Source organism: Entelurus aequoreus, linkage group LG23, assembly GCF_033978785.1.
Source record: "Entelurus aequoreus isolate RoL-2023_Sb linkage group LG23, RoL_Eaeq_v1.1, whole genome shotgun sequence".
Taxonomy (NCBI): Eukaryota; Metazoa; Chordata; class Actinopteri; order Syngnathiformes; family Syngnathidae; genus Entelurus; species Entelurus aequoreus.
Genome location: NC_084753.1, coordinates 22,194,106 through 22,219,314, shown reverse-complemented (window position 1 = coordinate 22,219,314; position 25,209 = coordinate 22,194,106). Strand labels below are relative to the sequence as shown.

Here is a 25,209-nt window from a genome sequence, read left to right as displayed (position 1 = left end):
TGTTGTTTACACTTTTAATTTAGTTGGGAAAATTAATATAAAATGTTAATTTGATTAGTTTGTGAGACTAAACAATATTAGGATAAAATATACAATAAATTGTCAGATTTGTAATAAAAACTTACTATAATATATACATTGTTTTGAGTTGATCAAGAGTAATACGTGGTTTTGATTTAGTATTAAAAATCTTTATTGGTATTTGGTCAGTACATGAAAAAGACTGAGTCAGAATGTGAACATCTCTTATAAACTACTCACAGAATCTTTCCAACTGAACTTTTTAAAGAAATTTAAAATTGAAATAATAAAAAAAAAAATAAGCACAGGCCAATATCTAAGTGAGATGTAATTCTGTGACTTGAGCAACTTAATGAGTTACAACAGCAGATGGTCAGTGGCTGACTCAAATCAAGAGCAGAATGAAAAGTAGTTTTCAAATCATACACCACTTCAATGGATGTCTAACATCAACCATTCCCCAAGTTGTCCCCTGCCGAGCAACACAAAGGTGACAGAGCTTTGACAAGAAGCAAAAAGGGAAAGGGCAGGAAAACTAAACGACAGCAGCGCTGCGTTACACACTAAGCGGTTGTCGTCTTGTTCTGTGTTCCGTATAAAAAGAAAAAAAAGAACATACGTTTTTTAAGTACATTACAAAACCGCAGCGTCGCTCGTGGAGGAGTCCAGGCCGTTTTGAGCGTGCCGTGAAGTCCTGGTGCCCTTGGTGACCTGGGCGGCCTTTTCCTCGTGCGGGTCGGCGGTGGAGTCCGTGTCGTTCGAGTGCTGAGTCAATGAGGTCTCGCTGCCCGTCGGAGAATCCACACTCTCGTACCCTGCGCTCAAACCCATGGGTCCTCCAGCCCTGGCGGCTCCGCTCTGACTCCCTGACGCCTCCTCGGAGTGGTTGGACAGTTTGGTCTCGGCTTCACCGGGGCTGGATGCCATGGGGGACATGGCAAAGTCTTCGTCGGTGCTGCTGACCTCCCGGTACAGGCCGGGCGTGGCGGCCTCGCTTCTCTTGGACGAGCCGCCCTTGCTGGGCCCGTTGGACACCCTCCCGGACTCTTTGTCCGTCGGGTCGGACGGGGCGTCGGCGTGCTCGGGGAGTTGGGCCGCCGTCTCGGAGTCGGCGGGCGAGGTCCTGCTGGGTCCCGGTGCAGCCGAAGCCCCCGGGGGTTGGGTGAGCTGCTGGCGGGTGTCTTTGAGCTGCTGCTGCAGGACCAGGATGGTGCTCTGCATCCCTTCCACTTCCTCGTCCAGCTGGATGATAAAGTCATTCAGCTCTGGGGGGACACTCAGAAAGTCAAAAACAGTTCAGCGGAGAAACAAAAAGGTTGCGTTCTCACCGTCTTGACTGCTCTTCAGCTCCTCGCTGTACTTCTTCTGCAGGGCCAACTCTGCCTCCAGCTGGGCCACACGCCCCTGGGACTGCTGCCTACCCAATTCCTGGTTTTCCTGAATCAGCATGCGACACTTGGCCATCAGCTTCTTCCCAGTTTGGCTGCAAAGGAAACAAGTCTAACATCACATGATGAACCAGGAGACAAACACGGGAAGCAAAGAGACACACGACTCTAAAGACTCTTGTCCACAATCACATGTCACCAGCATAGAAAAGGTGTTTCCAAAAGTAAACTATGTATTCTATGGTGCCAGGACCTCAACACTGGCGATGATGGGATGCAGCTTTCAATACATTGTGTCAAGTAGTCAACAAAAAGTCAAGCAAGTAGCAACTAAATCACACAAATGTCACAATTTTATACTTTAAACCTGATGTTAAAAAAAGCCAACTTTGAGCACAGAGTAACAATTCAAAGGTTAATGAGCTACTTTCTACAGTGAATTCTAAAAAAAAAAAGAAAAGACTGGAACGTTATTTGACCACATTCCCTAACTTGACTTCAGACACTAAAATATTAAAACGGTGCATCTGGACAAGTGTCCAGATGCACCAGATGTAGTAAATGTTTACACCTGTAGTTGTTACAAAGGTGAGAAAGTGAGTTCCTATCCCTAAGGAGCAGTGAGGTAACTAAAGAAATCCCCGTAAGCATGAGCGATGGTGTAAACAACATGGCTACCATGAGGTTAAAGCTCACAAATAAAGACAGGAATACAAGTGATACATTGGTCATCAACTTGGGAGAAAACATTGCATTGACAGCTTGCAAACAGGACTCATGTGGACGTACAGCAGTGGGTTTGCTACAGAATGTCCACAAGCGTGTCAGGAAACACGCTGCTGTACGTGTCTGCTGCTTCAGAGCAAAAAAAAGAAAGAAAAAAAAAAGTCAAATGAGAGGCCGATGAAAAGAAAACAAGTCACAAAATTAAACAAACACAAAACATGGAAATACACTCTACCGTGAGCGGGCAGGTGGACTCTCGCGCTTCAATCAAGTCCTTTTGTGGACGAGGATGTGGCTCCACCCACAGTTCTAGTGACCCTCCCCTGAAGTCTTACTTTTAAATCCTAGAACTGTCTTCGTATCTAGACTGTCCAACACGTGTCACGTATGTGTGGCATAATCCACAGCTTACGAGTACGACAATAGTCTTTAAAATTGTTCCAATTGAAGTTCTAGGCTAGCCGCCCCATATTTTAGCGGTTTGCTCGGAGGGCATATCCGGGTTGTAAAGAGGGCCGAGCGGGGGTCGACCGCCTCTTCAGGAACAGTCCAGACTCCTTCAGGCCGTAGGACGGCGGTTGGGGTACACAGAGCTGAGACAAGTGTCACCTGACCATGCTGTCTTTTTTTTTTTTTTTAGTGTATGTGACGTGCGGCTGCCGCAGTACAGTACAAAAACATGTTTTTTTGGTAGTCTGACTCTCGTTTTTTGTCAGCTTTCCCCCCACCATAGTTCCTGCAGTGAGAGTGAGGGTGGTGGTGGGGGGGGCGTGAGGAAGTTCTTGACTTCTATTGGGGAGGTGGCGGTGGGGCGGGTGTTATTTTTGATTGTCTTTACCTATCAGGTGTAAATTTCCAGGCACTCAGTTCATTTTGGCCCTGCTCCAGTTTGTCTTTAGTCTGTTCCAGTTCACCCTTCATTTTGAGGAAAAACAAGTTGATGGCCGGGTCCACCATGGATGAGCGCAGTTGGGCCGCACTTGGCTGCTGGACTTGCTTGAGGTACTGGATGTGCGTCTGTGGGATGAAACAAAGGAGTGTTAATGAGCAGCAAGGAGGAGGGTTTTCAAAGGGAGTGTGGGAGATCAGAAGACTCCAGGAGATGAGGACAAAAATGATTTTTTTAAAAGCTGCCAAACTAACTTAGATCTGTCAAAAGTATTAATGTTTAGTTTCTTAACACGTTTCAGGTAAGAAAAGTGATGCTCTAATAAGATTTAACCAGTCAACACATGGCAGCATGTTTTTTAGTTGCAGCTATAACTGCAATATTACAATATATATCGTAGTAGGACATAAAAATGTCTATCGTGCGATATAACTAGGTCTGATTGATTCACGATTTTTCCCAATACTTTTTAAAGAAACCAATGAATACAAAGGACAAAAAATATGCCGGAGCAAGAGGACAAAAAAACATAAATTGTTTACTTCTCAAATGTCTGCAACAAAAAAACTTGTGCTGCAGCAAAACTCTTTGTGGACTTATAACTCGTGTAATCATGAATATAGTGATATATTACATGTGCAAAGAAGTGTGCATTGTCTTTAACATCAATACACATTAACAAGGACCCCAGGATACTTCATGGAAAAGCCTGCATTTATCCACTTAATAAAACTATGAAGCTATCTCAATGATTTAACTCTTTATTTGCATACAATTTACAATACTACTTTTTTATTTACAGAATTATTTCATTCAAGACAGAAGTTTTAAGTTTGTTCTTTATTGATCTGACTGATTTTTTTTTACTATATAATTAGGGATGGGAATCGAAAACCGGCTCGCAGTGTATCAATTGCCAATTTGTCTAGCGGTTCTCTTAACGGTTCTTCCGGGTGGAGATGACGTCACTATGCAACATGCGTAGTGATGTCAAATTGCAAAATGGAGGCGCCCGTTTGGAACAAACACCAACATTCTACAAGGAAAATGGCAATAGCACTACTTGTAATATTTATAAGGATGCTATTTCATAAAGAGGACATGCAAGCAACATGCGGAAACATTTGAACACACAACATGCAATAATCATAAATGAAAGTTACATTTTTAAACCGCCCTTATCGCATCCCTGCAGTAGTAACGCTAGCATGTCATCTGAATACAACAGATGACATGCTAGCGTCAGCGCCTATCATGTTAGTACTATTATTTGTTATTGAAAAGAATGCCGCTTTATTTATATGAGCATGACAAGAAACAGATTCTACTGGTTCCGACGCCGGCAGTTCCCGCTCCAGTTCACGTCTGTCGCTAGACAAATGTCCCAGCGACTAACTTTGTGGTCAAAAGCTGGCATCTGTTTGAAACAGTGACACTCCTAATTTTTGGTAGGTGAATGTTTAATTGTAGTCAGAGAAAAGTTGCATGTTTTCCCCCACCAGATATTCTTTCATACATTATATAAGTGCAATTCAAAAATGTTTGAGTATTGTATAAAAGTCCATACATGTCAGCAATTAACTTCAAATGTGAAACAAATATGTGATATTAACTCATTACATGCAAAGTGAGGTATGTCAAGCCTTTATTATAATTTTGATGATCTTGGCTTACTCTTTTTGAAACCCCACATTTTCTGAATTTTTTTATTAAAAGTTTTCATAAACTGTAAGACATAATCTTCAAAATTATAACCAATAAAGGATTGAGATATCCTGCTTTGCATGTAATAAGTTAATATCACATGTTACTAAAGGTTACATTCTTGTGTAATTTCCAGATTATTTATTTTGTTAAACTCTACAGAAGAATATTTCCATTTTCTACCGCTTCTCCCTTTCGGGGGTGTTGGAGCCTATCTCAGCTGCACACGGGCGGAAGGCGGCGTACACCCTGGACAAGTGGCCACCTCATCGCAGGGCCAACACAGATAGACAACATTCACACTCACATTCACAAATAAAGGCCAATTTAGTGTAGCCAATCAACCTATCCCCAGGTGCATGTAGAGGTGGGAGGTAGCCGGAATACCCGGACAGAACCCACGCAGTCACGGGGAGAACATGCAAACTCCACACAGAAAGACCCTGAGCCCAGGGATTGAACCCAGGACCTTCGTATTGTGAGGCACATGGACTATACATTTTTTTTTTAAAGTACCCTTTTTTCTTTCTATGCTACATAGGTATGTGATCTTACTGTAGACTTTGTAAAGTAATTTTACCTCTAAACTAAACAAAATTGAGGCCAATCCAACTTTATTCCCCCTCTTTCTTTCCAAATAAGAATCGATAAGAGAACCATTAAGGAACTGAATCGTTATATATACAATTATTATTGCTATCTATTGATTTATTGGAGTAATTTTTTTTTCAAGGTGCAATGCAACATTTTTATTTACAAAATAATTTTACAAGACAGACGTTTTTATATTTGCATTTTATCTCAATGTTAGAGATTATTATTTATTGCATGCGATGTACAATGCTACATTTTTTTACAGAAGTATTTTATTCAAGCAGAAGTATTGCCTCAAAAGGAAGCTCTTATTTTAGTTGTATAGAAACTATTGCACAAAAAGTACGAATTATATCTGGCCTAAAAAGAAAAATGTTATACACACTAGTATTTTACTAAGAGCGTCATGCAGCGTAATTTCAAGCAAGTTTTTGATCAAAATAAAGCAAAACTTTTTTGAATTATCTCTTGTGATTTTTATTCCTTGGTTTCTTTAAGAAGGTAGGGAAAAAACAAAAAAGGCAGGGGAAAATCGTAAAACAATTTGCTTGCGAAAAAAATTTGAAGATTTAATTTTTAGGCCATATCGCCCAGGCCTACATGTCACTGAAGCATTAAGGAGTTGGACTATCCAGGAATAGCTGCAGTGTGCTCAAACAACCCCCAGGTACCATCTGTGAGCAGATAATACTGTATAATCTCTCTTTTTTGGAGTTATCAGGTCTTATCTATGCATTCTTTTAATTTTCCTGAGGGAACTCTCCTGAAGGAATCAATAAAGTACTATCTATCTATCTTCACTCACACTTAAAAGTGAATATTGAGGCAAAACTAAACTGGTAACATATTTTAACTTGCTCGATGATGAGTTAACTAGCGACTCAGCGAGCTTGTTTTGGTCTCCTGATTGCCTCCCCGTCCTGCAACTTTTAGGCAAGATGAATAACAAGTACCTGCGGCTGAGGCGAGCGTTCAACAAATTTGGTTTAGATCATATTTTCATTGATATTTAATTATAAAATTGCAGAAGTTATATTTTGACGCAAAATGTTATGTCTTGTGGAAATTTCACATTCCTAAAAATAAAAAATGTTTTGGTTTGCTTTTGTATGCCATATCGAGATATTGTTATAGACAGACTTATTTTATTGTCATTCAAATTTGAACTTTACGGTACAGATAAGAACGACATTTCGTTGCATTAGCTTGTTGTAGTCCAGGATAAAAGAGCAATAAGGTGCAGCTATAAATAGATTACTGTACAGATAAATATATTGCACTTTTACATATGCATCCACGTTTACGGATGTATGTTATATTGTCTTTATAGTCCAGCAAGTTAATCCGTTTTTGGAAGGAATTATTATGATGCGTTGTGAAGTGAATTATATTTATATAGCGCATTTTCTCTAGTGACTCAAAGTGACTTACGTAGTGAAACCCATTATCCAAGTTACATTTTTTAAACCAGTGTGGGTGGCACTGGGAGAAAGTGGGTGAAGTGTCTTGCCTAAGGACACAACAGCTGTGACTAGGATAGCAGAAGCGGGGATCGAACCTAGAACCCTCAGGTTGCTGGCACGGCCCTCTACCACCCGAACTACGCTGCCCTCCACGTTCAAGAATCTTATGGCCTGAGGGAAGAAGCTGTGGTTATAGTGAACCATGTACAGCATATTGTAACATATCAGGAGTTATGCTGAGATTCCTGGCCATACATTTGAATGTTCCGTTGTTCTCTTCCATGTTGACATGTTTGAAATCATTGCCTTTTCCGACCGTAAGCACTGTTAAGTATAGACATGACTGAAATGATAAAATGTTTTATTTACAACAACCTTATGTACGAGACATGCTAACTAGGACAGCATTTATATGTGTATATTGCTATTGATAAGGGTATAGTCACATATACATACTGTGCATTCCTGTTCCTTCGTGGCAAGTCGCATGACCAAGATGTTCTCCCTGCGGGCCGAATCCTGCTGTTGCTGCTTGAGCTTCTCCTCTGATTCCTTCAGGCCTGGTACATCATTGGCTGAGAGATGAAAAAACAGCTTTAGGCCATATTGTACAATTACGACACCATTACTTTAATGCATCATACTTACAACACAGCTCTGCATATTTCGCCTCCAGGACCTGCACATATGCGTCGTGCTGTTTCCACCTACAAGGAGAACACATGAGACAAACGACTTCTTAAACCCACAAACACAACATATATGTCCTCAATGGTTTGATATTTACCTTGTGCACAGCTCCTCTCTCGTCAAGGTCTTCATATCAGATTCACTGAGACGAACCTGCATGATGTGTCAACAGAGGACAGTAAATCGTGAGCACAAAATGTATCCTCTAGACTAAAAAGGATAGGAAAACAGCAATAACACAGGCTCACCTTTTTGGGTAAAGGCTCCTCGTTGGTCATTGTGAACTACAGGAGGAAAAACAACACACTTGTGGTTTTCAGGCTAATATTGACAAAATAACTGCTTCACATAACTTGCACTCAGCATAGGACCACTTGGATAAATATGCGCTGGGATTTAAATATAACGTTTGTTTTCGATCGTAATATGCAAGTAATACGGAATGGAGCATTAGTGTCTCGCGACAGCTAGCTGTTAGCAAGAAATAGCGAACAAGCTAATGTTAACACTACCCCGCTAAGTACGTACTGTACTGCTTCTGTTGCTAAAATTTCACCAATTGAATCAAATTAATGCGGTCTGACTTTCAATATTCGCGCAATTTAAGGCTAGGAAGAGCGCGAATCGTGTGTCTGTTTTTGGCACCTTGTTATCACAAAATGGCGGTGAAGGAAATGACTGCTCCTTTGCCTCAAACTAGCGGGCTCGTCTTGACGCCAACATAAGAGGCCCTCGTCAGTGTACTTACCAGCCCGCCTTTCTGTAGGTGGTCTCCCGGTGTTCTGACAGGGAACAATTCCTCGCGTTCGGCGTCTGGTGGTGAAGTTAACGTAGGGTTTATATTTGGTCCGCGCGCACGGCGTTGGTTTGCACCATCTTGTTCGGCGAGGGAAGGACAGAATGGCAGGCGGCGGATGGCGGTGCGCTGCTCGCTCTGCTGCGGACCAATGGATCGTGTATATAGGAAACGCTGACTCACTCCGCTACAATTTAGGAATCAGTACTAAGCCAACAGCAATGATATTAATATATTTCTAAATATGATTTACAGTAATAACATGTCTTATATTGTTTTTATTTAGAAATTGGAGATATCCTAGTTTGGCATTTGTCTGCGTTTCCACTTGAGCAATAAACGTCAGAGATATCTCTCTTCTTGTACATACGATCTTTTTCCAAATATTTTCTGACGTCATTAAACAGTTGAATCGTCAAATTGATGTTTCTTTATAATACGAAATACAGTTTACCAATCACTTTTTCTGCAGCATGCTTAATTTGTTAAGCCAACTGCAATCATATTAATATATTTCTAAATATTATTTACAGTAACTACATGTCTTATATTGCTGTTATTTAAAAGTTGGAGATATCCTAGTTTGGCATTTGTCTGCATTTCCACTTGAAAACGTCAGAGATATCCCTCTTGTATATACAATCTTTTTTCAACTCTTTTCTGACGTCATTAAACCGTTGTGATTAAATTGTCAAATTAATGTTTCTTTATAATACGAAATACAGTTTTACCAATCACGTTTTCTGCTGCATGCTTAATTTGTTAAGCCAACTGCAATCATACTAATATATTTCTAAATATTATTTACAGTAATTAAATAAGCGGTAGAAAATGCATGGATGGATGGATGGACTATCTCTCCCGGCTGGCCTGGGAACGCCTCTGGATCCCCCGGGAGGAGCTGGACGAAGTGGCTGGGGAGAGGGAAGTCTGGGCTTCCCTGCTTAGGCTGCTGCCCCCGCGACCCGACCTCAGATAAGCGGAAGAAGATGGATGGATGGATGGATGGATGGACATGCCTTATATTGTTGTTATTTAGAAGTTGGAGATATCCTAGTTTGGCATTTGTCTCCGTTTCCACTTGAGCAATAAACGTCAGAGATATCCCTCTTCTTGTATATACGATCTTTTTCCCACTCTTTTCTGACGTCATTAAACAGTTGAATTGTCAAATTAATGTTTCTTTATAATACGAAATACAGTTTTACCAATCACTTTTTCTGCTGCATGCTGTATTTGTTAAGCCAACTGCAATCATATTAATATATTTCTAAATATTATTTACAGTAATTACATGTCTTATATTGTTGCAAAGTTGGAGATATCCTAGTGGGCATGTGTCTTCGTTTCCACTTGAGCAATAAACGCCAGAGATATCCCCCTTCAAAGAAGATATCAGATATCAGACTTAACATAGTTATAAACATAGTCTTTAACCTAAATACTCACCCTGAGGATACACACTCCAGTACAGTAGATGGCGGTATGCACTTCTTGTATATACGATCTTTTTTCAACTATTTTCTGACTTCATTAAACAGTTGTGTTCAAATTGTCAAATGAATGCTTTTTTATAATACGAAATACAGTTTTACATAAGCATGGTGCAGAAAAAGTTCAATCACTTTTTCTGCACCATGCTTAATTTGTTAAGCCGACTGCAATCATATTAATATATTTCTAAATATTATTTACAGTAATACATGGATTATATTGTTGTTATTTAGAAGTTGGAGATATCCTATTTGGCATTTGTCTGCGTTTCCACTTGAGCAATAAACGTCAGAGATATCCCCCTTCAAAGAAGATATAAGATATCAGACTATGTTATAACATAACATAGTTATAAACATAGTCTGTAACCTAAATACTCACCCTGAGGATACACACTCCAGTACAGTAGATGGCGGTATGCACCTATAAGCCTTAGTTGCGACCTGCCATAAAATGAAGAAGAAGACAAAACATTTGTCATCACACAGATAAACATGCATTTTTGCATTTTGGATGAACATGAATTTGGATTTTTTGTATTTCTCTGAAAAAATAAAATTCCATAAAAGGAAAACAGCAGAAAATACAATCTTATGGCAAAATTTGAATGAAAATCAACCCTTTTTTGTTTGTTTTCAAATCTGCCATATGTAGTAAAAATAGAAACACAGCCCTAACTTTGCTTTTTGACTTGCGTTTCAGAATTGGAAATAGAATGAACGGAAGGTACATGGACCGTTCAGCATGTTTTTAGCATCCTTGTTCAGCAGGAGTCATATTGTCATTTAAAAAAGTGTCATTGAATAGTTATCCAACTTTTGTTTCAGAAATTAAAATAGAAAAAATGGCCCGAAATTTGCTTTTTGATTTGCATTCAAGAATTTAATATTTTTGTGTCTATCTGGAGAAATACAAATCCATAAAAGGAAAACAGCACAAAATCCAATTTGAGGGCAATATTTTAATGAAAATCAACCCGATTTGATGTTTGTTTTAAAAATCTGCCATATAAAATAAAAATCGAAAAACGTCCCTAATTTTATTTTTTTATTTTTGTTTCAGAATTGTGAATAGAATGAACAGAAGGTACACAGACCACTTTTGCTGCTCCATGCTGTATTCATTGGTGCTATGTGGTGGGATTAAAATCCAATTTAAAAACTTGCATACATATATATTTTTTTATTTTAACAATATAATACGCTGTTTGTATATGACTTAATATTTTTATACAAAGAGACTAAATCCATGCAACCGTTTGAATCCATGCACAACCAGTCCCTACGAACACCCCTCCATATGGTAATGATGGTACGGTCGCATGAACTGTCAAATTGAAATAGTCCACTTCAAGGGCAGCACTCATTTAGCACTCATTTAGCAGAAAGGATCAACTCTGTGCCGTTGACGCCGCCATGAACATGCTTTGCAGAGTTGGTCAGATACGCAGGTAAATCTAAAACAAGTCTGCACTGTGCACACATTTTATTTCCACCAGTGAGTCAGCCATTCTTATAGCCCTAGCTAGCTAACTTAGCTAGATGCTAACCCAACGCAGCCACTCGGCTATGTTCGTTTGTGGCGCATATTAAAGTGGCACAAACTTCTTATTTATTGGGCATATATTGTTGTATTCGGGCAATATTTGCGAATATTCGCAGTTTAATTCGACTTTGTTTTCATGTAAATCAAGTAACTTTTTGACATGTATTGTGTAAAGTACTCTAGACAAGAGACGAACAGGTGATGTAGTTTGATCGATCAAAATATCGACATTACCGATACCTGGGTAGTAGAGGGTCGATACCAGCGTGATGAGGTCAATATTTCCCAGTTATCTATTATTTTCACAAACAAAATATATTGTTTGTATGCTACTTAGTTTACACTCTTATGGAATGTTGATACTTATTGGACACGAGGAGTTGGGATGTGGAACATCATTTAAATTTAGGTCAATAGTCTTTTCATTTTTAAAGTATTTTTTTAATGTTTTTCAGAGAGTTTGCACGAAAAATAGGAATAAATAGTTGCACCAGATTTAGCTGATAGCAAATTTCCAGCTGTAGTCCTGAATTTGATACCACCTAACCTACAATACGCGTGGGAGAAAACTACTAAAAACAATGCTTTCATGCTTTTTAGTTATTTTGTAATACTACACACTTGTATCTAATAAAACGGAATAGTTGTGTTATTTTGTTGCATTGTATTGTATTGTGGGTGCGTGTATATATGTACAAACCCCGTTTCCATATGAGTTGGGAAATTGTGTTAGATGTAAATATAAACGGAATACAATGATTTGCAAATCCTTTTCAACCCATATTCAATGGAATGCATTACAAAGACAAGATATTTGAAGTTCAAACTCATAAACTTTATTTTTTTTTTTGCAAATAATGAACTTAGAATTTCATGGCTGCAACACGTGCCAAAGTAGTTGGGAAAGGGCATGTTCACCACTGTTACATGGCCTTTCCTTTTAACAACACTCAGTAAATGTTTGGGAATTGAGGAGACACATTGTTTAAGCTTTTCAGGTGGAATTCTTTCCCATTCTTGCTTGATGTACAGCTTAAGTTGTTCAACAGTCCGGGGGTCTCCGTTGTGGTATTTTAGGCTTCATAATGCGCCACACATTTTCAATGGTAGACAGGTCTGGACTACAGGCAGGCCAGTCTAGTACCCACACACTTTTACTATGAAGCCACGTTGATGTAACACGTGGCTTGGCATTGTCTTGCTGAAATAAGCAGGGGCGTCCATGGTAACGTTGCTTGGATGGCAACATATGTTGCTCCAAAACCTGTATGTACCTTTCAGCATTAATGGCGCCTTCACAGATGTGTAAGTTGCCCATGTCTTGGCCACTAATACACCCCCATACCATCACAGATGCTGGCTTTTCAACTTTGCGCCTATAACAATCCGGATGGTTCTTTTCCTCTTTGGTCCGGAGGACACGACGTCCACAGTTTCCAAAAACAATTTGAAATGTGGACTCGTCAGATCACAGAACACTTTTCCACTTTGTATCAGTCCATCTTAGATGAGCTCAGGCACAGCGAAGGCAATGGCGTTTCCGGGTGTTGTTGATAAACGGTTTTCGCCTTGGATAGGAGAGTTTTAACTTGCACTTACAGATGTAGCGATCAACTGTAGTTACTGACAGTGGGTTTCTGAAGTGTTCCTGAGCCCATGTGGTGATATCCTTTACACACTGATGTCGCTTGTTGATGCAGTACAAAGGGATCGAAGGTCACAGGCTTAGCTGCTACGTGCAGTGATTTCTCCAGATTCTCTGAACCCTTTGATGATATTACGGGACCAGAGATGGTGAAATCCCTAAATTCCTTGCAATAGCTGGTTGAGAGGTTTTTCTTAAACTGTTCAACAATTTGCTCACGCATTTGTTGACAAAGTGGTGACCCTCGCCCCATCCTTGTTTGTGAATTACTGAGCATTTCATGGAATCTACTTTTATACCCAATCATGGCACCCACCTGTTCCCAATTTGCCTGTTCACCTGTGGGATGTTCCAAATAAGTGTTTGATGAGCATTCCTCAACTTTATCAGTATTTATTGCCACCTTTCCCAACTTCTTTGTCACGTGTTGCTGACATCAAATTATAAAGTTAATGATTATTTGCAAAAAAATTTTTTTTTATCAGTTTGAACATCAAATATGTTGTCTTTGTAGCAATTTCAACTGAATATGGGTTGAAAATGATTTGCAAATAATTGTATTCCGTTTATATTTACATCTAACACAATTTCCCAACTCATATGGAAACGGGGTTTGTATATACATATTTATTAAATTGTTCATACATAAGTGTGTTTGTCTGAAATATTTGCCCTGTGTCGTAATCTGATCAGTCTTGATCAAAAAAACAAAGGCAAAAGTCACAAAATAATTTAAAGATCATGGAAAAAAATGTCAAAGTAAAATGTATCGGCGATATAACCGATACCTGGGTAGTATCAGGTCAATACCAGCACGATGAGGTCAATATTTACCAGTTATCTTCTGTTTATTTTCACAAACATTTGTGTGTTTTCAAATATATTGTTTGTATGTTACTTTGTTTACCCGCTTATGGAATATTGATACTTATTGGACACGAGTAGTTGGGATGTGGAACATCATTTAAATTAAAGCCAAAAGTCTTTAAATTTTTTGAAGTATTTATGTAATGGTTTTCAGAGAGTGTGCATGATACATTATTCACAAGGAATAAATAGTTGCACCACATTTAGCTGATAGCAAATTTCCAGCTGTAGTCTTTAATTTGATACCACCTAACACACAATACATGTGGGAGAAAACTACTAAAAACAATGTAATAGCTTTCATACTTTTTAGTTATTTTGTGATACTGCACACTTGTATCTAATAAAAGGGAATAGTTGTGTTATTTTTGTTGCATTGTTATATTTATGTGCTTGTATATATGTATATACTAGGGCTGGGCATTATGGCCTTTTATTAATATCTCAATATTTTTAAGCCATGTCACGATACACAATATATATCTCAATATTTTGCCTTAGCCTTGAATTAACACCTGATGCATATAATCACAGCAGTATGATGATTTTGTCTACATTAAAACATTGTTGTTCATACTGCATTCATATATGCTAATTTTAAACTTTCATGCAGAGAGGGAAACCACAATTAAGTCAATTTACCAATACTGTATTTATTAAACAGTTATTAAGCAGTGGCACAAACATTCATGTAATTTCAAAACAGAAAGTGCAAGGTTGTCAGACATTTTAAAACAAGCTATTAGTGGACTTTTGTGCATGATGTCACCAAGATGACCTATCAAAACAACACTAAATTAAAGTGCACTTTTTGTACAGAACGCAACTACAATAGTTTAAAACAAATGAAGTGCACTTTTGTGCATGATGTTACACAAGATATTTCAATAACTGTCAAATAAAAATGAGCTGCATAATATGAAATCAAATGGTTTATGTCCTTCGCTATGTGGTAGGTTCCTGCGGACGTTATCTCCTTCTGTTGACTAATTTTTTCATATGGTGTTGATCTGGAAATGGTTGCTTCTGCATTTTGTGGGTGTGGCACCGAACAGAGATGTTGACATGCGGAGTTTCAAGCACTCTTCATTCTCTAGCGGGTGACTTTTCAAATGATGCTACAAATTAGCAGTAGGTGCTACTTTTTGTAGCAACGCTTTTGCCGCATACTTGTTCGACATCTTCCCGCTTGAAGCCAAACCACCGCCAGACGATGGACCCCGTGCTGTTTTTCTTGGGAATTAATTCTTCCTTCATTTGTTACCAGATTCGCACCTTCTTTCTCTCGCACTACTCCGCTAGCATCACAGCTAATGTTACCCATGCTGCTATCTCTCTGCTCAGCGAGGGCGTACGACGCGACAGTATGTGACGTATGTAAAAAGGTGCGCTTGTTTTTAGTCTCTGTGAGAAGGAGAGACAAGAGAGTGAAACAAGCCTGTAGTGTAATGCCCGCAGCTAAAAGCAACTGCGTGAGAACGTATACTCGAATATCACGATATAGTCATTTTCTATATCACACAAAGACAAACCCGCGTTATATCGAGTATATCGATATATCGCCCAGTCGTAGTATATACATATTTATGTATGTGTTAAATTGTTCATAAAAATAAGTGTTTGTCTGGAATAATTGCCCTGTGTCGTAATCTGATCAGTTTTGATCAACAAAACAAAGGCAAAAGTCACAAAATAATTTAAAGATCTTGGAAAAAAATGTCAAAGTAAAATGTATCGCGATACTGGCCCAGTATTTACTTTGTGATATCGCCCACCTCAAACATAGGAAAAGTATTCTCAGCGCTTCACTTTTCCCACATTTTTTTTACGTTACAGCTTTATTCCAAAATGGAATACATTCATTTTTGTCCTCAAAATTCTACACACACCACCCCATAATGACAATATAAAAAAGTAATTTTTTTTTTACAGATTTATGCAAATGTATTAAAAATAAAAGACTAAGAAATTACATGTACATAAGTATTCACAGCTTTTGCCATGAAGCTCAAAAGTGAGTTCAGGTGCATCCTGTTTCAACCGATCATTGTACTGTGTCAAAGTCAGTTGGGATCTCACATTAAGTTTTCCCTACTTTCTTCCAGGGGCGCTGCCGGTGTCAGCCAAGCCATACAGCAGGTAGCTGCGTCCAGACAGAAGCACTCGCTTCCTGACCTAACCTACGACTATGGCGCCCTGGAGCCTCATATCAATGCAGAGATCATGCAGCTGCACCACAGCAAGCACCACGCCACATATGTCAACAACCTCAACGTGACCGAGGAGAAGTATCAAGAAGCACTTGCCAAAGGTATGAAACCTGCCGTGTCATTTCCAGAGGACGATGACTAGCTAAATATGCTACGATACGATACGATTTGCTAACCCCTAACAGTACGCTAGAGCCTTTGAATGTAAACAGAGGGGGGCGGATTGATACAAATATTGACAGAACGGTATTAAGTAAATTATCAGTATATGGTTGAAACATACTTTTTTTTTTTAAATCAGAAAATCTTGTCATTTTTGGTATAAATAAGTCCCCGAGTACTTTCACAATTTAGTATTTTGGCTTAAAAAATATTTAAAGGTGACGCTATAAACACTGAAGCATGGCGCTTTAAAACATCGCTAGCTAGCTGCTAACGTCCCTCTACAGCATGGGTGTCAAACTCTGGCCCGCGGGCCAAATCTGGGCCGCCGAGTAATTTCATTTAGCCCTTGAGGCAATATCAAATTAACATTACATCTGGCCCGCCGGTATTAAACAGCGGCGGTGCCGCTGTAACACCGCATTCACCGCTAACATACTTGCCAACCCTCCCAATTTCCCGGGAGACTCTTGGGAGACTCACCTATATTGAAGGCGTGCCTTAAAAGGCAATGCCTAGCGTTCTTTTCCACCTGTCGTCTCGTTCACTTATTCCCCATATTATTATTATTATGCGGCTTTTAAACACACAGACATAGGGCTGCAAGACATACTTATACGTAGTCAACAGCCATACAGATCATACTGACGGTGGTAATATAAACATTTTTGATACTGTTACAAATATGCGCCACACTGTGAATCCACACCAAACAAGAAAGACAAACACATTTCGGGAGAACATCCGCACCGTAACACAACATAAACACAACAGAACAAATACCCAGAACCCTTTGCAGTACTAACTCTAATGCTACAATATACACCCCCCCCACTACCCCAAACCCCCCCCCCCCCACCCCCCATCCCACCCACCTCAACCCCCCCACACCTCCCACCTCAACCCCGCCGCGCGCGCCCCCCCATCTCCCGAATTCGGAGGTCTCAAGGTTGGCAAGTGTGCTAATACTACAAATCCCATAACGCTCTGCTGTTGTTTTGGCGCGCCAGCCATGCTCTCTCCTCTGTGTCAGTAGCGATCCGCGTTCTTGCGCCACGCTTCGGCTGAAAGCTAGCCGGCTCACCCCGCCTCCCCGTGCCTCTCTCCCAGACGTGCTGCGGCCTCATTCTACAACTGTCAGTGTCACTGTGTTACCCGTACCAAAAATGCCGAAAAGGAAGAGCAAAAACAGAACTTTTCTGGACAGGTGGGAGACAGAATATCTGTTTATATATGTAAAAGACAGACCTGTTTGTTCATGTTCATGAAAAAGGTCATGTTGATATTTACTTCAGAAGGCTGCAAATCGAAAAGAGGCATTACGTATTTAATTTAAATTGTATTTAATATGCCATTGATGTTTTTTCGTTTGTTTTTTGAAAGTTGATTTTGCACTATTAAGTTATTATAAGCGTTGCTTGTTCCATATTCAATGTTAAAGCAAATCAGTATGGAGGTATAGGATAGGCAAATATAAGCTTTGGCTTCAGCCTATTCCTTTTTCGGTCATTCTTTTTGTTTGCTTTTCTTTTTGTGTGTAAATGTTTATCTGTACTGTTAAACTGGTCACACAAAATGGTTAATGGTTGATGGTTGATTATATGACCGAAATAAACTTATTTCATTCATTCATTCATTCTTTTATTGCTTGTTCCATATTCAGTGTTAAAGCAAATCAGTGTAGCAAACTGAGCAATAATTAACATTTTATTCATGCACTTTCTCTTGCTACTTCAAGGCTTGAATGTTTGATTCATTCATTATTATTTTATTTTCAAATGTATTATTAGCCTGTGGAAAAACTTTATTTTGATATTTACCTCAGAAGGCTGCACATAGAAAAGAGGCATTCAATTTTTATTAAAATTTTATTTGATATGCCATTGATATTTTTTAATTATTATTTGAAACTCGATTTTGCATGTCACTATAAAGTTATATAAGCCTTGCTTGTTCAATATTCAATGCAAAACTTGTTTGGGTCCCCATTAAAAGGTTAATTTTTTCAACCTTGGCCTGCGGCTTTGTTCAGTTTGAAATTTTGGCCCACTCTGTATTTGAGTTTGACACCCCTGCTCTATACAGCACGGTGCAGAGGGGTTAGTGCGTCTGCCTCACAATACGAAGGTCCTGAGTAGTCGTGAGTTCATGCATTCTACTGAGGTGGCAAATTATGATATGTCCAGTCTATTGCAGCACCAAGCAAACAATCGGGAAATTCCCGTCATATCAATTCCTAGATATGGTCGAAACTATTTAAAGTGCACTACGCATAATAAACGCAACATTGTTAATATTGCCACTACGGATAATCTTAACAAAAACTCGTCAAAACAGCCCAATACCTATAATATGGGCTTTTTAAACATAAGATCATTGTCTCCCAAGGCGTTATTAGTTAATGAGGTCATTAGAGACAACAATCTTAACGTCATTGGTCTTAGCGAAACCTGGCTCAAACCAGACGAATTTTTTGCGCTCAATGAGGCATCTCCTCCTAACTATACGAATGCGCATGTTGCCCATCCTCTTAAAAGGGGTGGGGGTGTCGCACTAATATACAATGAAAATTTCAACCTTACCCCTAACCTAAATAATAAATATAAATCGTTTGAGATGCTTACTATGAGGTCTGTCACACCGCTACCTCTCGACCTGGCTGTTATCTACCGCCCCCCTGGGCCCTATTCGGACTTTATCAGTGAATTCTCAGAGTTCGTTGCTGATCTAGTGACGCACGCCGACAATATAATCATAATGGGGGACTTTAATATCCATATGAATACCCCATCGGACCCTCAGTGCGTGGCGCTCCAAACCATAATTGATATGTGGTCTTACACAAATAATACATGAACCCACGCATCGCAACGGTAATACAATAGATCTAGTGCTTGTCAGGGGTGTCACCACCTCCAAAGTTATGATACTTACATATACTAAAGTAATGTCCGATCATTACCTTATAAAATTTGAAGTTTTGACTCATTGTCAACAAGCTAATAATAATAATAACTGCTATAGCGGCCGCAACATTAATGCTGCCACAACGATGACTCTTGCTGACCTACTGCCTTCGGTAATGGCACCATTCCCAAATTATGTCGGCTCTATTGATAACCTCACTAACAACTTTGACGATGCCTAGCGCGAAATTATTGATAGTATAGCACCGCTAAAGCAAAAAAGGGCCCCTAAAAGGCGCACCCCATGGTTTACAGAAGAAATTAGAGCTCATAAATTATCATGTAGAAAACTGGAACGCAAATGGCGCGCGACTAAACTTGAGGTTTTCCATCAAGCATGGAATGATAGTTTAATAACTTATAAACGCATGCTTACCTTAGCTAAAGCTAAATACTACTCAAATCTCATCCGCCTCAACAAAAACGATCCTAAATTTCTGTTTAGTACAGTAGCATCGCTAACCCAACAAGGGACTCCTCCCAGTAGCTCCACCCACTCGGCAGATGATTTTATGAATTTCTTTAATAAGAAAATTGAACTCATTAGAAAGGAGATTAAAGACAACTCATCCCAGCTACAACTGGGTTCTATTAACACAAATACGACTGTATATACGACGGACACTGCCCTCCAAAATAGTCTCTCTATTTTTGATGAAATAACATTAGAGGAATTATTACAGCGTGTAAGTGGGATAAAACAAACAACATGTTTACTTGACCCACTTCCTGGGAAACTTATCAAGGAACTGTTTGTATTATTAGGTCCATCAGTGTTAAAATATTATAAACTTATCACTTTCCTCCGGCACTGTTCCCCTAGCATTCAAAAAAGCGGTTATTCATCCTCTGCTCAAAAGACCTAACCTCGATCCTGACCTCATGGTAAACTACCGACTCCCACCTTCCGTTTATTTCCAAAATTCTCGAAAAAATTGTTGCACAGCAGCTAAATGAACACTAGTGACTAACAATCTCTGTGAACCTTTTCAATCCGGTTTCAGGGCAAATCACTCTACGGAGACAGCCCTCGCAAAAATGACTAATGATCTATTGCTAACGATGGATTCTGATGCGTCATCTATGTTGCTTCTTCTTGATCTTAGCGCCGCTTTCGATACCGTCGATCATAATATTTTATTAGAGCGTATCAAAACACGTATTGGTATGTCAGACTTAGCCTTGTCTTGGTTTAACTCTTATCTTACTGACAGGATGCAGTGTGTCTCCCATAACAATGTGACCTCGGACTATGTCAAGGTAACATGCGGAGTTCCCCAGGGTTTGGTTCTTGGCCATGCACTCTTTAGTATTTACATGCTGCCGCTGGGTGACATCATACGCAAGTACGGTGTTAGCTTTCACTGTTATGCTGATGACACTCAACTCTACATGCCCCTAAAGCTGACCAACACGCCGGATTGTAGTCAGCTGGAGGCGTGTCTTAATGAAATTAAACAATGGATGTCCGCTAACTTTTTGCAACTCAACGCTAAGAAAACGGAAATGCTGATTATTGGTCCTGGTAGACACCAAGTACTATTTAATAATACCACCTTAACATTTGACAACCAAACAATTACACAAGGCGACTCGGTAAAGAATCTGGGCATTATCTTCGACCCAACTCTCTCGTTTGAGTCACACATTAAGAGTGTTACTAAAACGGCCTTCTTTCATCTCCGTAATATCGCTAAAATTCGTTCCATCTTGTCCACTAGCGACGCTGAGATCATTATTCATGCGTTCGTTACGTCTCGTCTCGATTACTGTAACGTATTATTTTCGGGTCTCCCTATGTCTAGCATTAAAAGATTACAGTTGGTACAAAATGCGGCTGCAAGGCTTTTGACAAAAACAAGAAAGTTTGATCATATTATGCCTATACTGGCTCACCTGCACTGGCTTCCTGTGCACTTAAGATGCGACTTTAAGGTTTTACTACTTGCGTATAAAATACTACACGGTTTAGCTCCAGCCTATCTCGCCGATTGTATTGCACCATATGTCCCGACAAGAAATCTGCGTTCAAAGAACTCCGGCTTATTAGTGATTCCCAGAGCCAAAAAAAAGTCTGCGGGCTATAGAGCGTTTTCTATTCGGGCTCCAGTACACTGGAATGCCCTCCCGGTAACAGTTAGAGATGCTACCTCAGTAGAAGCATTTAAGTCCCATCTTAAAACTCATTTGTATAATCTAGCCTTTAAATAGACCCCCCTTTTTTAGACCAGTTGATCTGCCGTTTCTTTTCTTCTCTCCTCTTCTCCCCTGTCCCTTGCGAGAGGGAGTTTCATAGGTCCGGTGGCCATGGATGAAGTGCTGGCTGTCCAGAGTCGGGACCCCGGGTGGACCACTAGCCTGTGCATCGGTTGGGGACATCTCTGCGCTGCTGACCCGTCTCCGCTCGGGATGGTTTCCTGTTGGCCCCGCTGTGGACTGGACTCTCGCTGATGTGTTGGATCCACTGTGGACTGGACTTTCACAATGTTATGTCAGACCCACTCGACATCCATTGCTTTCGGTCTCCCCTAGAGGGGGGGGGGGTTACCCACATATGCGGTCCTCTCCATGGTTTCTCATAGTCATTCACCGACGTCCCACTGGGGTGAGTTTTTCCTTGCCCGTATGTGGGCTCTGTACCGAGGATGTCGTTGTGGCTTGTACAGCCCTTTGAGACACTTGTGATTTAGGGCTATATAAATAAACATTGATTGATTGATTGATTGATTGATTCAATCCCGGCCTCGGGATCTTTCTGTGTGGAGTTTGCATGTTCTCCCCGTGACTGCGTGGGTTCCCTCCGGGTACTCCGGCTTCCTCCCACCTCCAAAGACATGCACCTGGGGATAAGTTGATTGGCAACAACTAAATTGGCCCTAGTGTGGGAATGTGAGTGTGAATGTTGTCTGTCTATCTGTGTTGGCCCTGCGATGAGGTGGCGACTTGTCCAGGGTGTACCCCGCCTTCCGCCCGATTGTAGCTGAGATAGGCTCCAGCGCCCCCCGCGACCCCGAAGGGAATAAGCGGTAGAAAATGGATGGATGGACCCCTGCTCTAACTGGCTTTAGCTACTTCTAAATCACTAATTCTCGCCCGAATGGCGGCAAATAAAGTATGTTTCCTTACAAATATCATCGCTGCAGTACGAGGAATAGCTTAACATGCTTCACTACACACAAGGGTTTACCCTAAATGTATTTGATTGTGGCGTTGTGCCACAGCAACATTAACTGCCACACCTTTAAAATGAGGGGCCTTTTTACGTGAAAACAAAAAAAAGTGATGTAATGTATTGCAGCGTTCAGAAGAAGACACACAATGTCTGACACTGTTTTTTAGCTTTTATTGCCAATCTTATGACAACGGGCCCAATTTCATCAAGTATTTCCCCTGTCTCACCCCCAGATACACAACACTTCCACATGTTTCGCCAACACGGCGTGTTCACAGACCATGAGAAAAATAAACCCACTAACATACACATTAACACAGGCAGGCATTTACAGTATAAATGTATATATATAGTTAATTATTTGTGCACTATTGACCAGTGATGAACCAAAAATGTGGCTGCCGTAAAAGGACTTTGATCACTGGAAAGGTGCTGCTGAAACTGAATGTTGTGATGATGTAAGCCATACTGTATACGCACAGGGTTGTCTTGGCAGAGACATTATGTCTGTGCTGTGGACGTACTTTAATGTGTCCGAGATATACACGCGGACAGCCATCTGCAAAATTTAAAATGACCGTTATGTTATGTTATTTTCATTTATTATGCGCCCCCCAACCAACTGTTACATCAGCCCGGGGCGCAGACCGTTGCGGCTTTTAAGGAGAGGAAGGCTACCAGCAGCACCAAGCAAGTGTGACGTCCGGCTCGCTGTAGCTCTCGCTTTTTGTCGCGATAATGGAGCGACAGAAGTAAAGAGTCTCTCAACAAGAGTACAGTCTACAATAACCCAGAAATAGATGCTGGATTTGTACATTGTTCATTAAGCATCAGCAATTAAAAAATAAAGCAAAATGGTATTATCTAAGAGAAAATATATGTTAACAATTTAATTCATAACAGATTTGTTTTAAATGTTTGTATAATTTGTTTGCCTTTTGTAAAGAAAATATAAGCATTATAGCAAATAAAATGAGGACGTCATATTGACCACGCCTCCACCGCCACAGATATCTTGGCAATCTAGGGGAAACACTGCACACTACAGGGGATCTACAGCTAATTGTTAACCGCAAGCTAGCGCTCCTGAATGTAAACAAAGCTGCGAAATAGTGAGGAAGGAAAAAGGACATGTGAAGAAGGACATGTTACTTCGGAATATATCCAATCACAGCTCTTTAATGGTGTATGTTGAAAGAGGGGTGGGGGTTAGTTATGAACGAGAGCCAATCGGAGGCTTTTCCTTGCGAGATGAATTGATTTACGTGGACCCCGACTTAAACAAGTTGAAAAACTTATTCGGGTGTTACCATTTAGTGGTCAATTGTACGGAATATGTACTGTACTGTGCAATCTACTAATAAAAGTTTCAATCAATCAATCAATCAGATAAGGAACCAACATATGTGGATTTAACATGTTCCACATTGTAATATGTGTACACCTGGGAGAAAGTGAACAGGACACATTGCATTTTTACTGCTATATTGCCATCAGCAGGCAAGTCATCAATCGTGACATCGACACAACTCTAAGTCAAATCTATTTATTTGATCGGTGTTTTGCTAAAAACGTATTCTATGCCAAAAATGTAGTCACGCCGCGTGAGGGCGTACCCCTTTAACAGGCTTTGTCTGTCCACAACTGTTTACTACATGAAATACAAACATTTGTGGTTATTGTAAGGATATGTGTTTGAAATTATTTAAGTCTTTATCGTGTCCGAAAAATGACAACAGTTGGCCATTTGTTTGGCGTTAATGAGATTGTCAAGGGCTATTACTGATCTGATGGTGTTGTGCTAAAACCTCTTTCTTGTTTAGTATAGCTACATACAATAATAACTGCTCTTTGTTCATGCATATAGTAAATATTAATCAAGTGTTTGAACGTATTCATTCAAGAGAGTTACATATATGATAATGAAGTACATACTGTACTGTTTACGTGTTAGAGTACCTTTTACACCCAGAAGAGTTACATATTTATATGATAGTAAAATACAACTGTACTGTTTACGTGTTAAGTACCCTTTAAAAGCTGAAATCAACCCCAAACGACATCTTAGCGATTCAAAGTAATATTTTGATATTGACACGTCATCTGTGCATCTCCTAAGGTTATTCACCTTAGGAGATGCCGTAATATATGCACAGATGACATTTGTCAATATCAAAATATTACTTTCAATCCCTTTTTGGCAACCAAGAAAACATTGATTTAATTAATACATTCAAACACTTTATTAATATTTATTATGTGCATGAACAAACAGTTAATAGTGCATGCCGTTTTTAAACAAGAAAGAGGTTTTAGTCGGATCTACAACAGTCCTTTCCAATTGATACCATAGAAATGGCCAACTTTTACATTTTTTGGATAAGATAAAGGTTTGAATAATTTCAAACACATATCTTTATGATAACCACAAATATAAAGTGTTTTTTACACGTTATCAGTTGTGGACAGACAAAGCCCCGACATTGCAGCTTTAACAAGAGTGCGCACAGAGGGAATCCATTAAATACATCTTGTGGCCCGCTTAGGAGTGTAACGGTACACAAAAATTTCGGTTCGGTACGTACCTCTGTTTAGAGGTCAAGGTTCGGTTCATTTTCGGTACAGTAAGAAAACAACAAAATATAAATTTTTTTGGTTATTTATTTACCAAATTTGTAAACAATGGCTTTATCCTTTTAACATTGGGAATACTATAATAATTCTGCCCACGTCAATCAACATTAAACTGCCTCAAGTTGTTGCTCGGATTAAATAAAATGACAAAACTTTTCTTCTACATATAAAAAGTGCAACATTAAACAGTTTCAAGTCAACTCATCATGCTTAATTTATTACAGATTTGGGAAGCCTGTAGTT

The 25,209-nt window shown here is 39.7% G+C and overlaps 2 protein-coding genes across 2 annotated transcripts in view; one reads left to right on the top strand and one right to left on the bottom strand.

The window, feature by feature from the left end:
- Window positions 1-172: 172 nt before the first annotated feature.
- wtap (WT1 associated protein) lies at window positions 173-8,404 on the bottom strand. The gene is made up of 8 exons (XM_062034038.1): window positions 8,224-8,404; window positions 7,724-7,759; window positions 7,573-7,628; window positions 7,434-7,492; window positions 7,242-7,360; window positions 2,974-3,152; window positions 1,350-1,504; window positions 173-1,286 (listed from the first exon to the last, which is right to left on the bottom strand). The coding sequence occupies exons 2-8, from the start codon at window positions 7,751-7,753 to the stop codon at window positions 655-657; spliced, it is 1,230 nt and encodes a 409-aa protein (XP_061890022.1). The 5' UTR covers window positions 7,754-7,759; window positions 8,224-8,404; the 3' UTR covers window positions 173-654.
- Window positions 8,405-11,139: 2,735 nt separating this feature from the next.
- The window catches only part of sod2 (superoxide dismutase 2, mitochondrial), a 29,730-nt gene continuing 15,660 nt past the window's right edge, over window positions 11,140-25,209 (top strand). Inside the window, exons 1-2 of the mRNA XM_062034040.1 lie at window positions 11,140-11,215; window positions 15,928-16,133. Coding sequence (XP_061890024.1) covers window positions 11,181-11,215; window positions 15,928-16,133 — 241 coding nt within the window. The 5' untranslated portion in view covers window positions 11,140-11,180. The remainder of the gene's footprint in view (window positions 11,216-15,927; window positions 16,134-25,209) is intronic.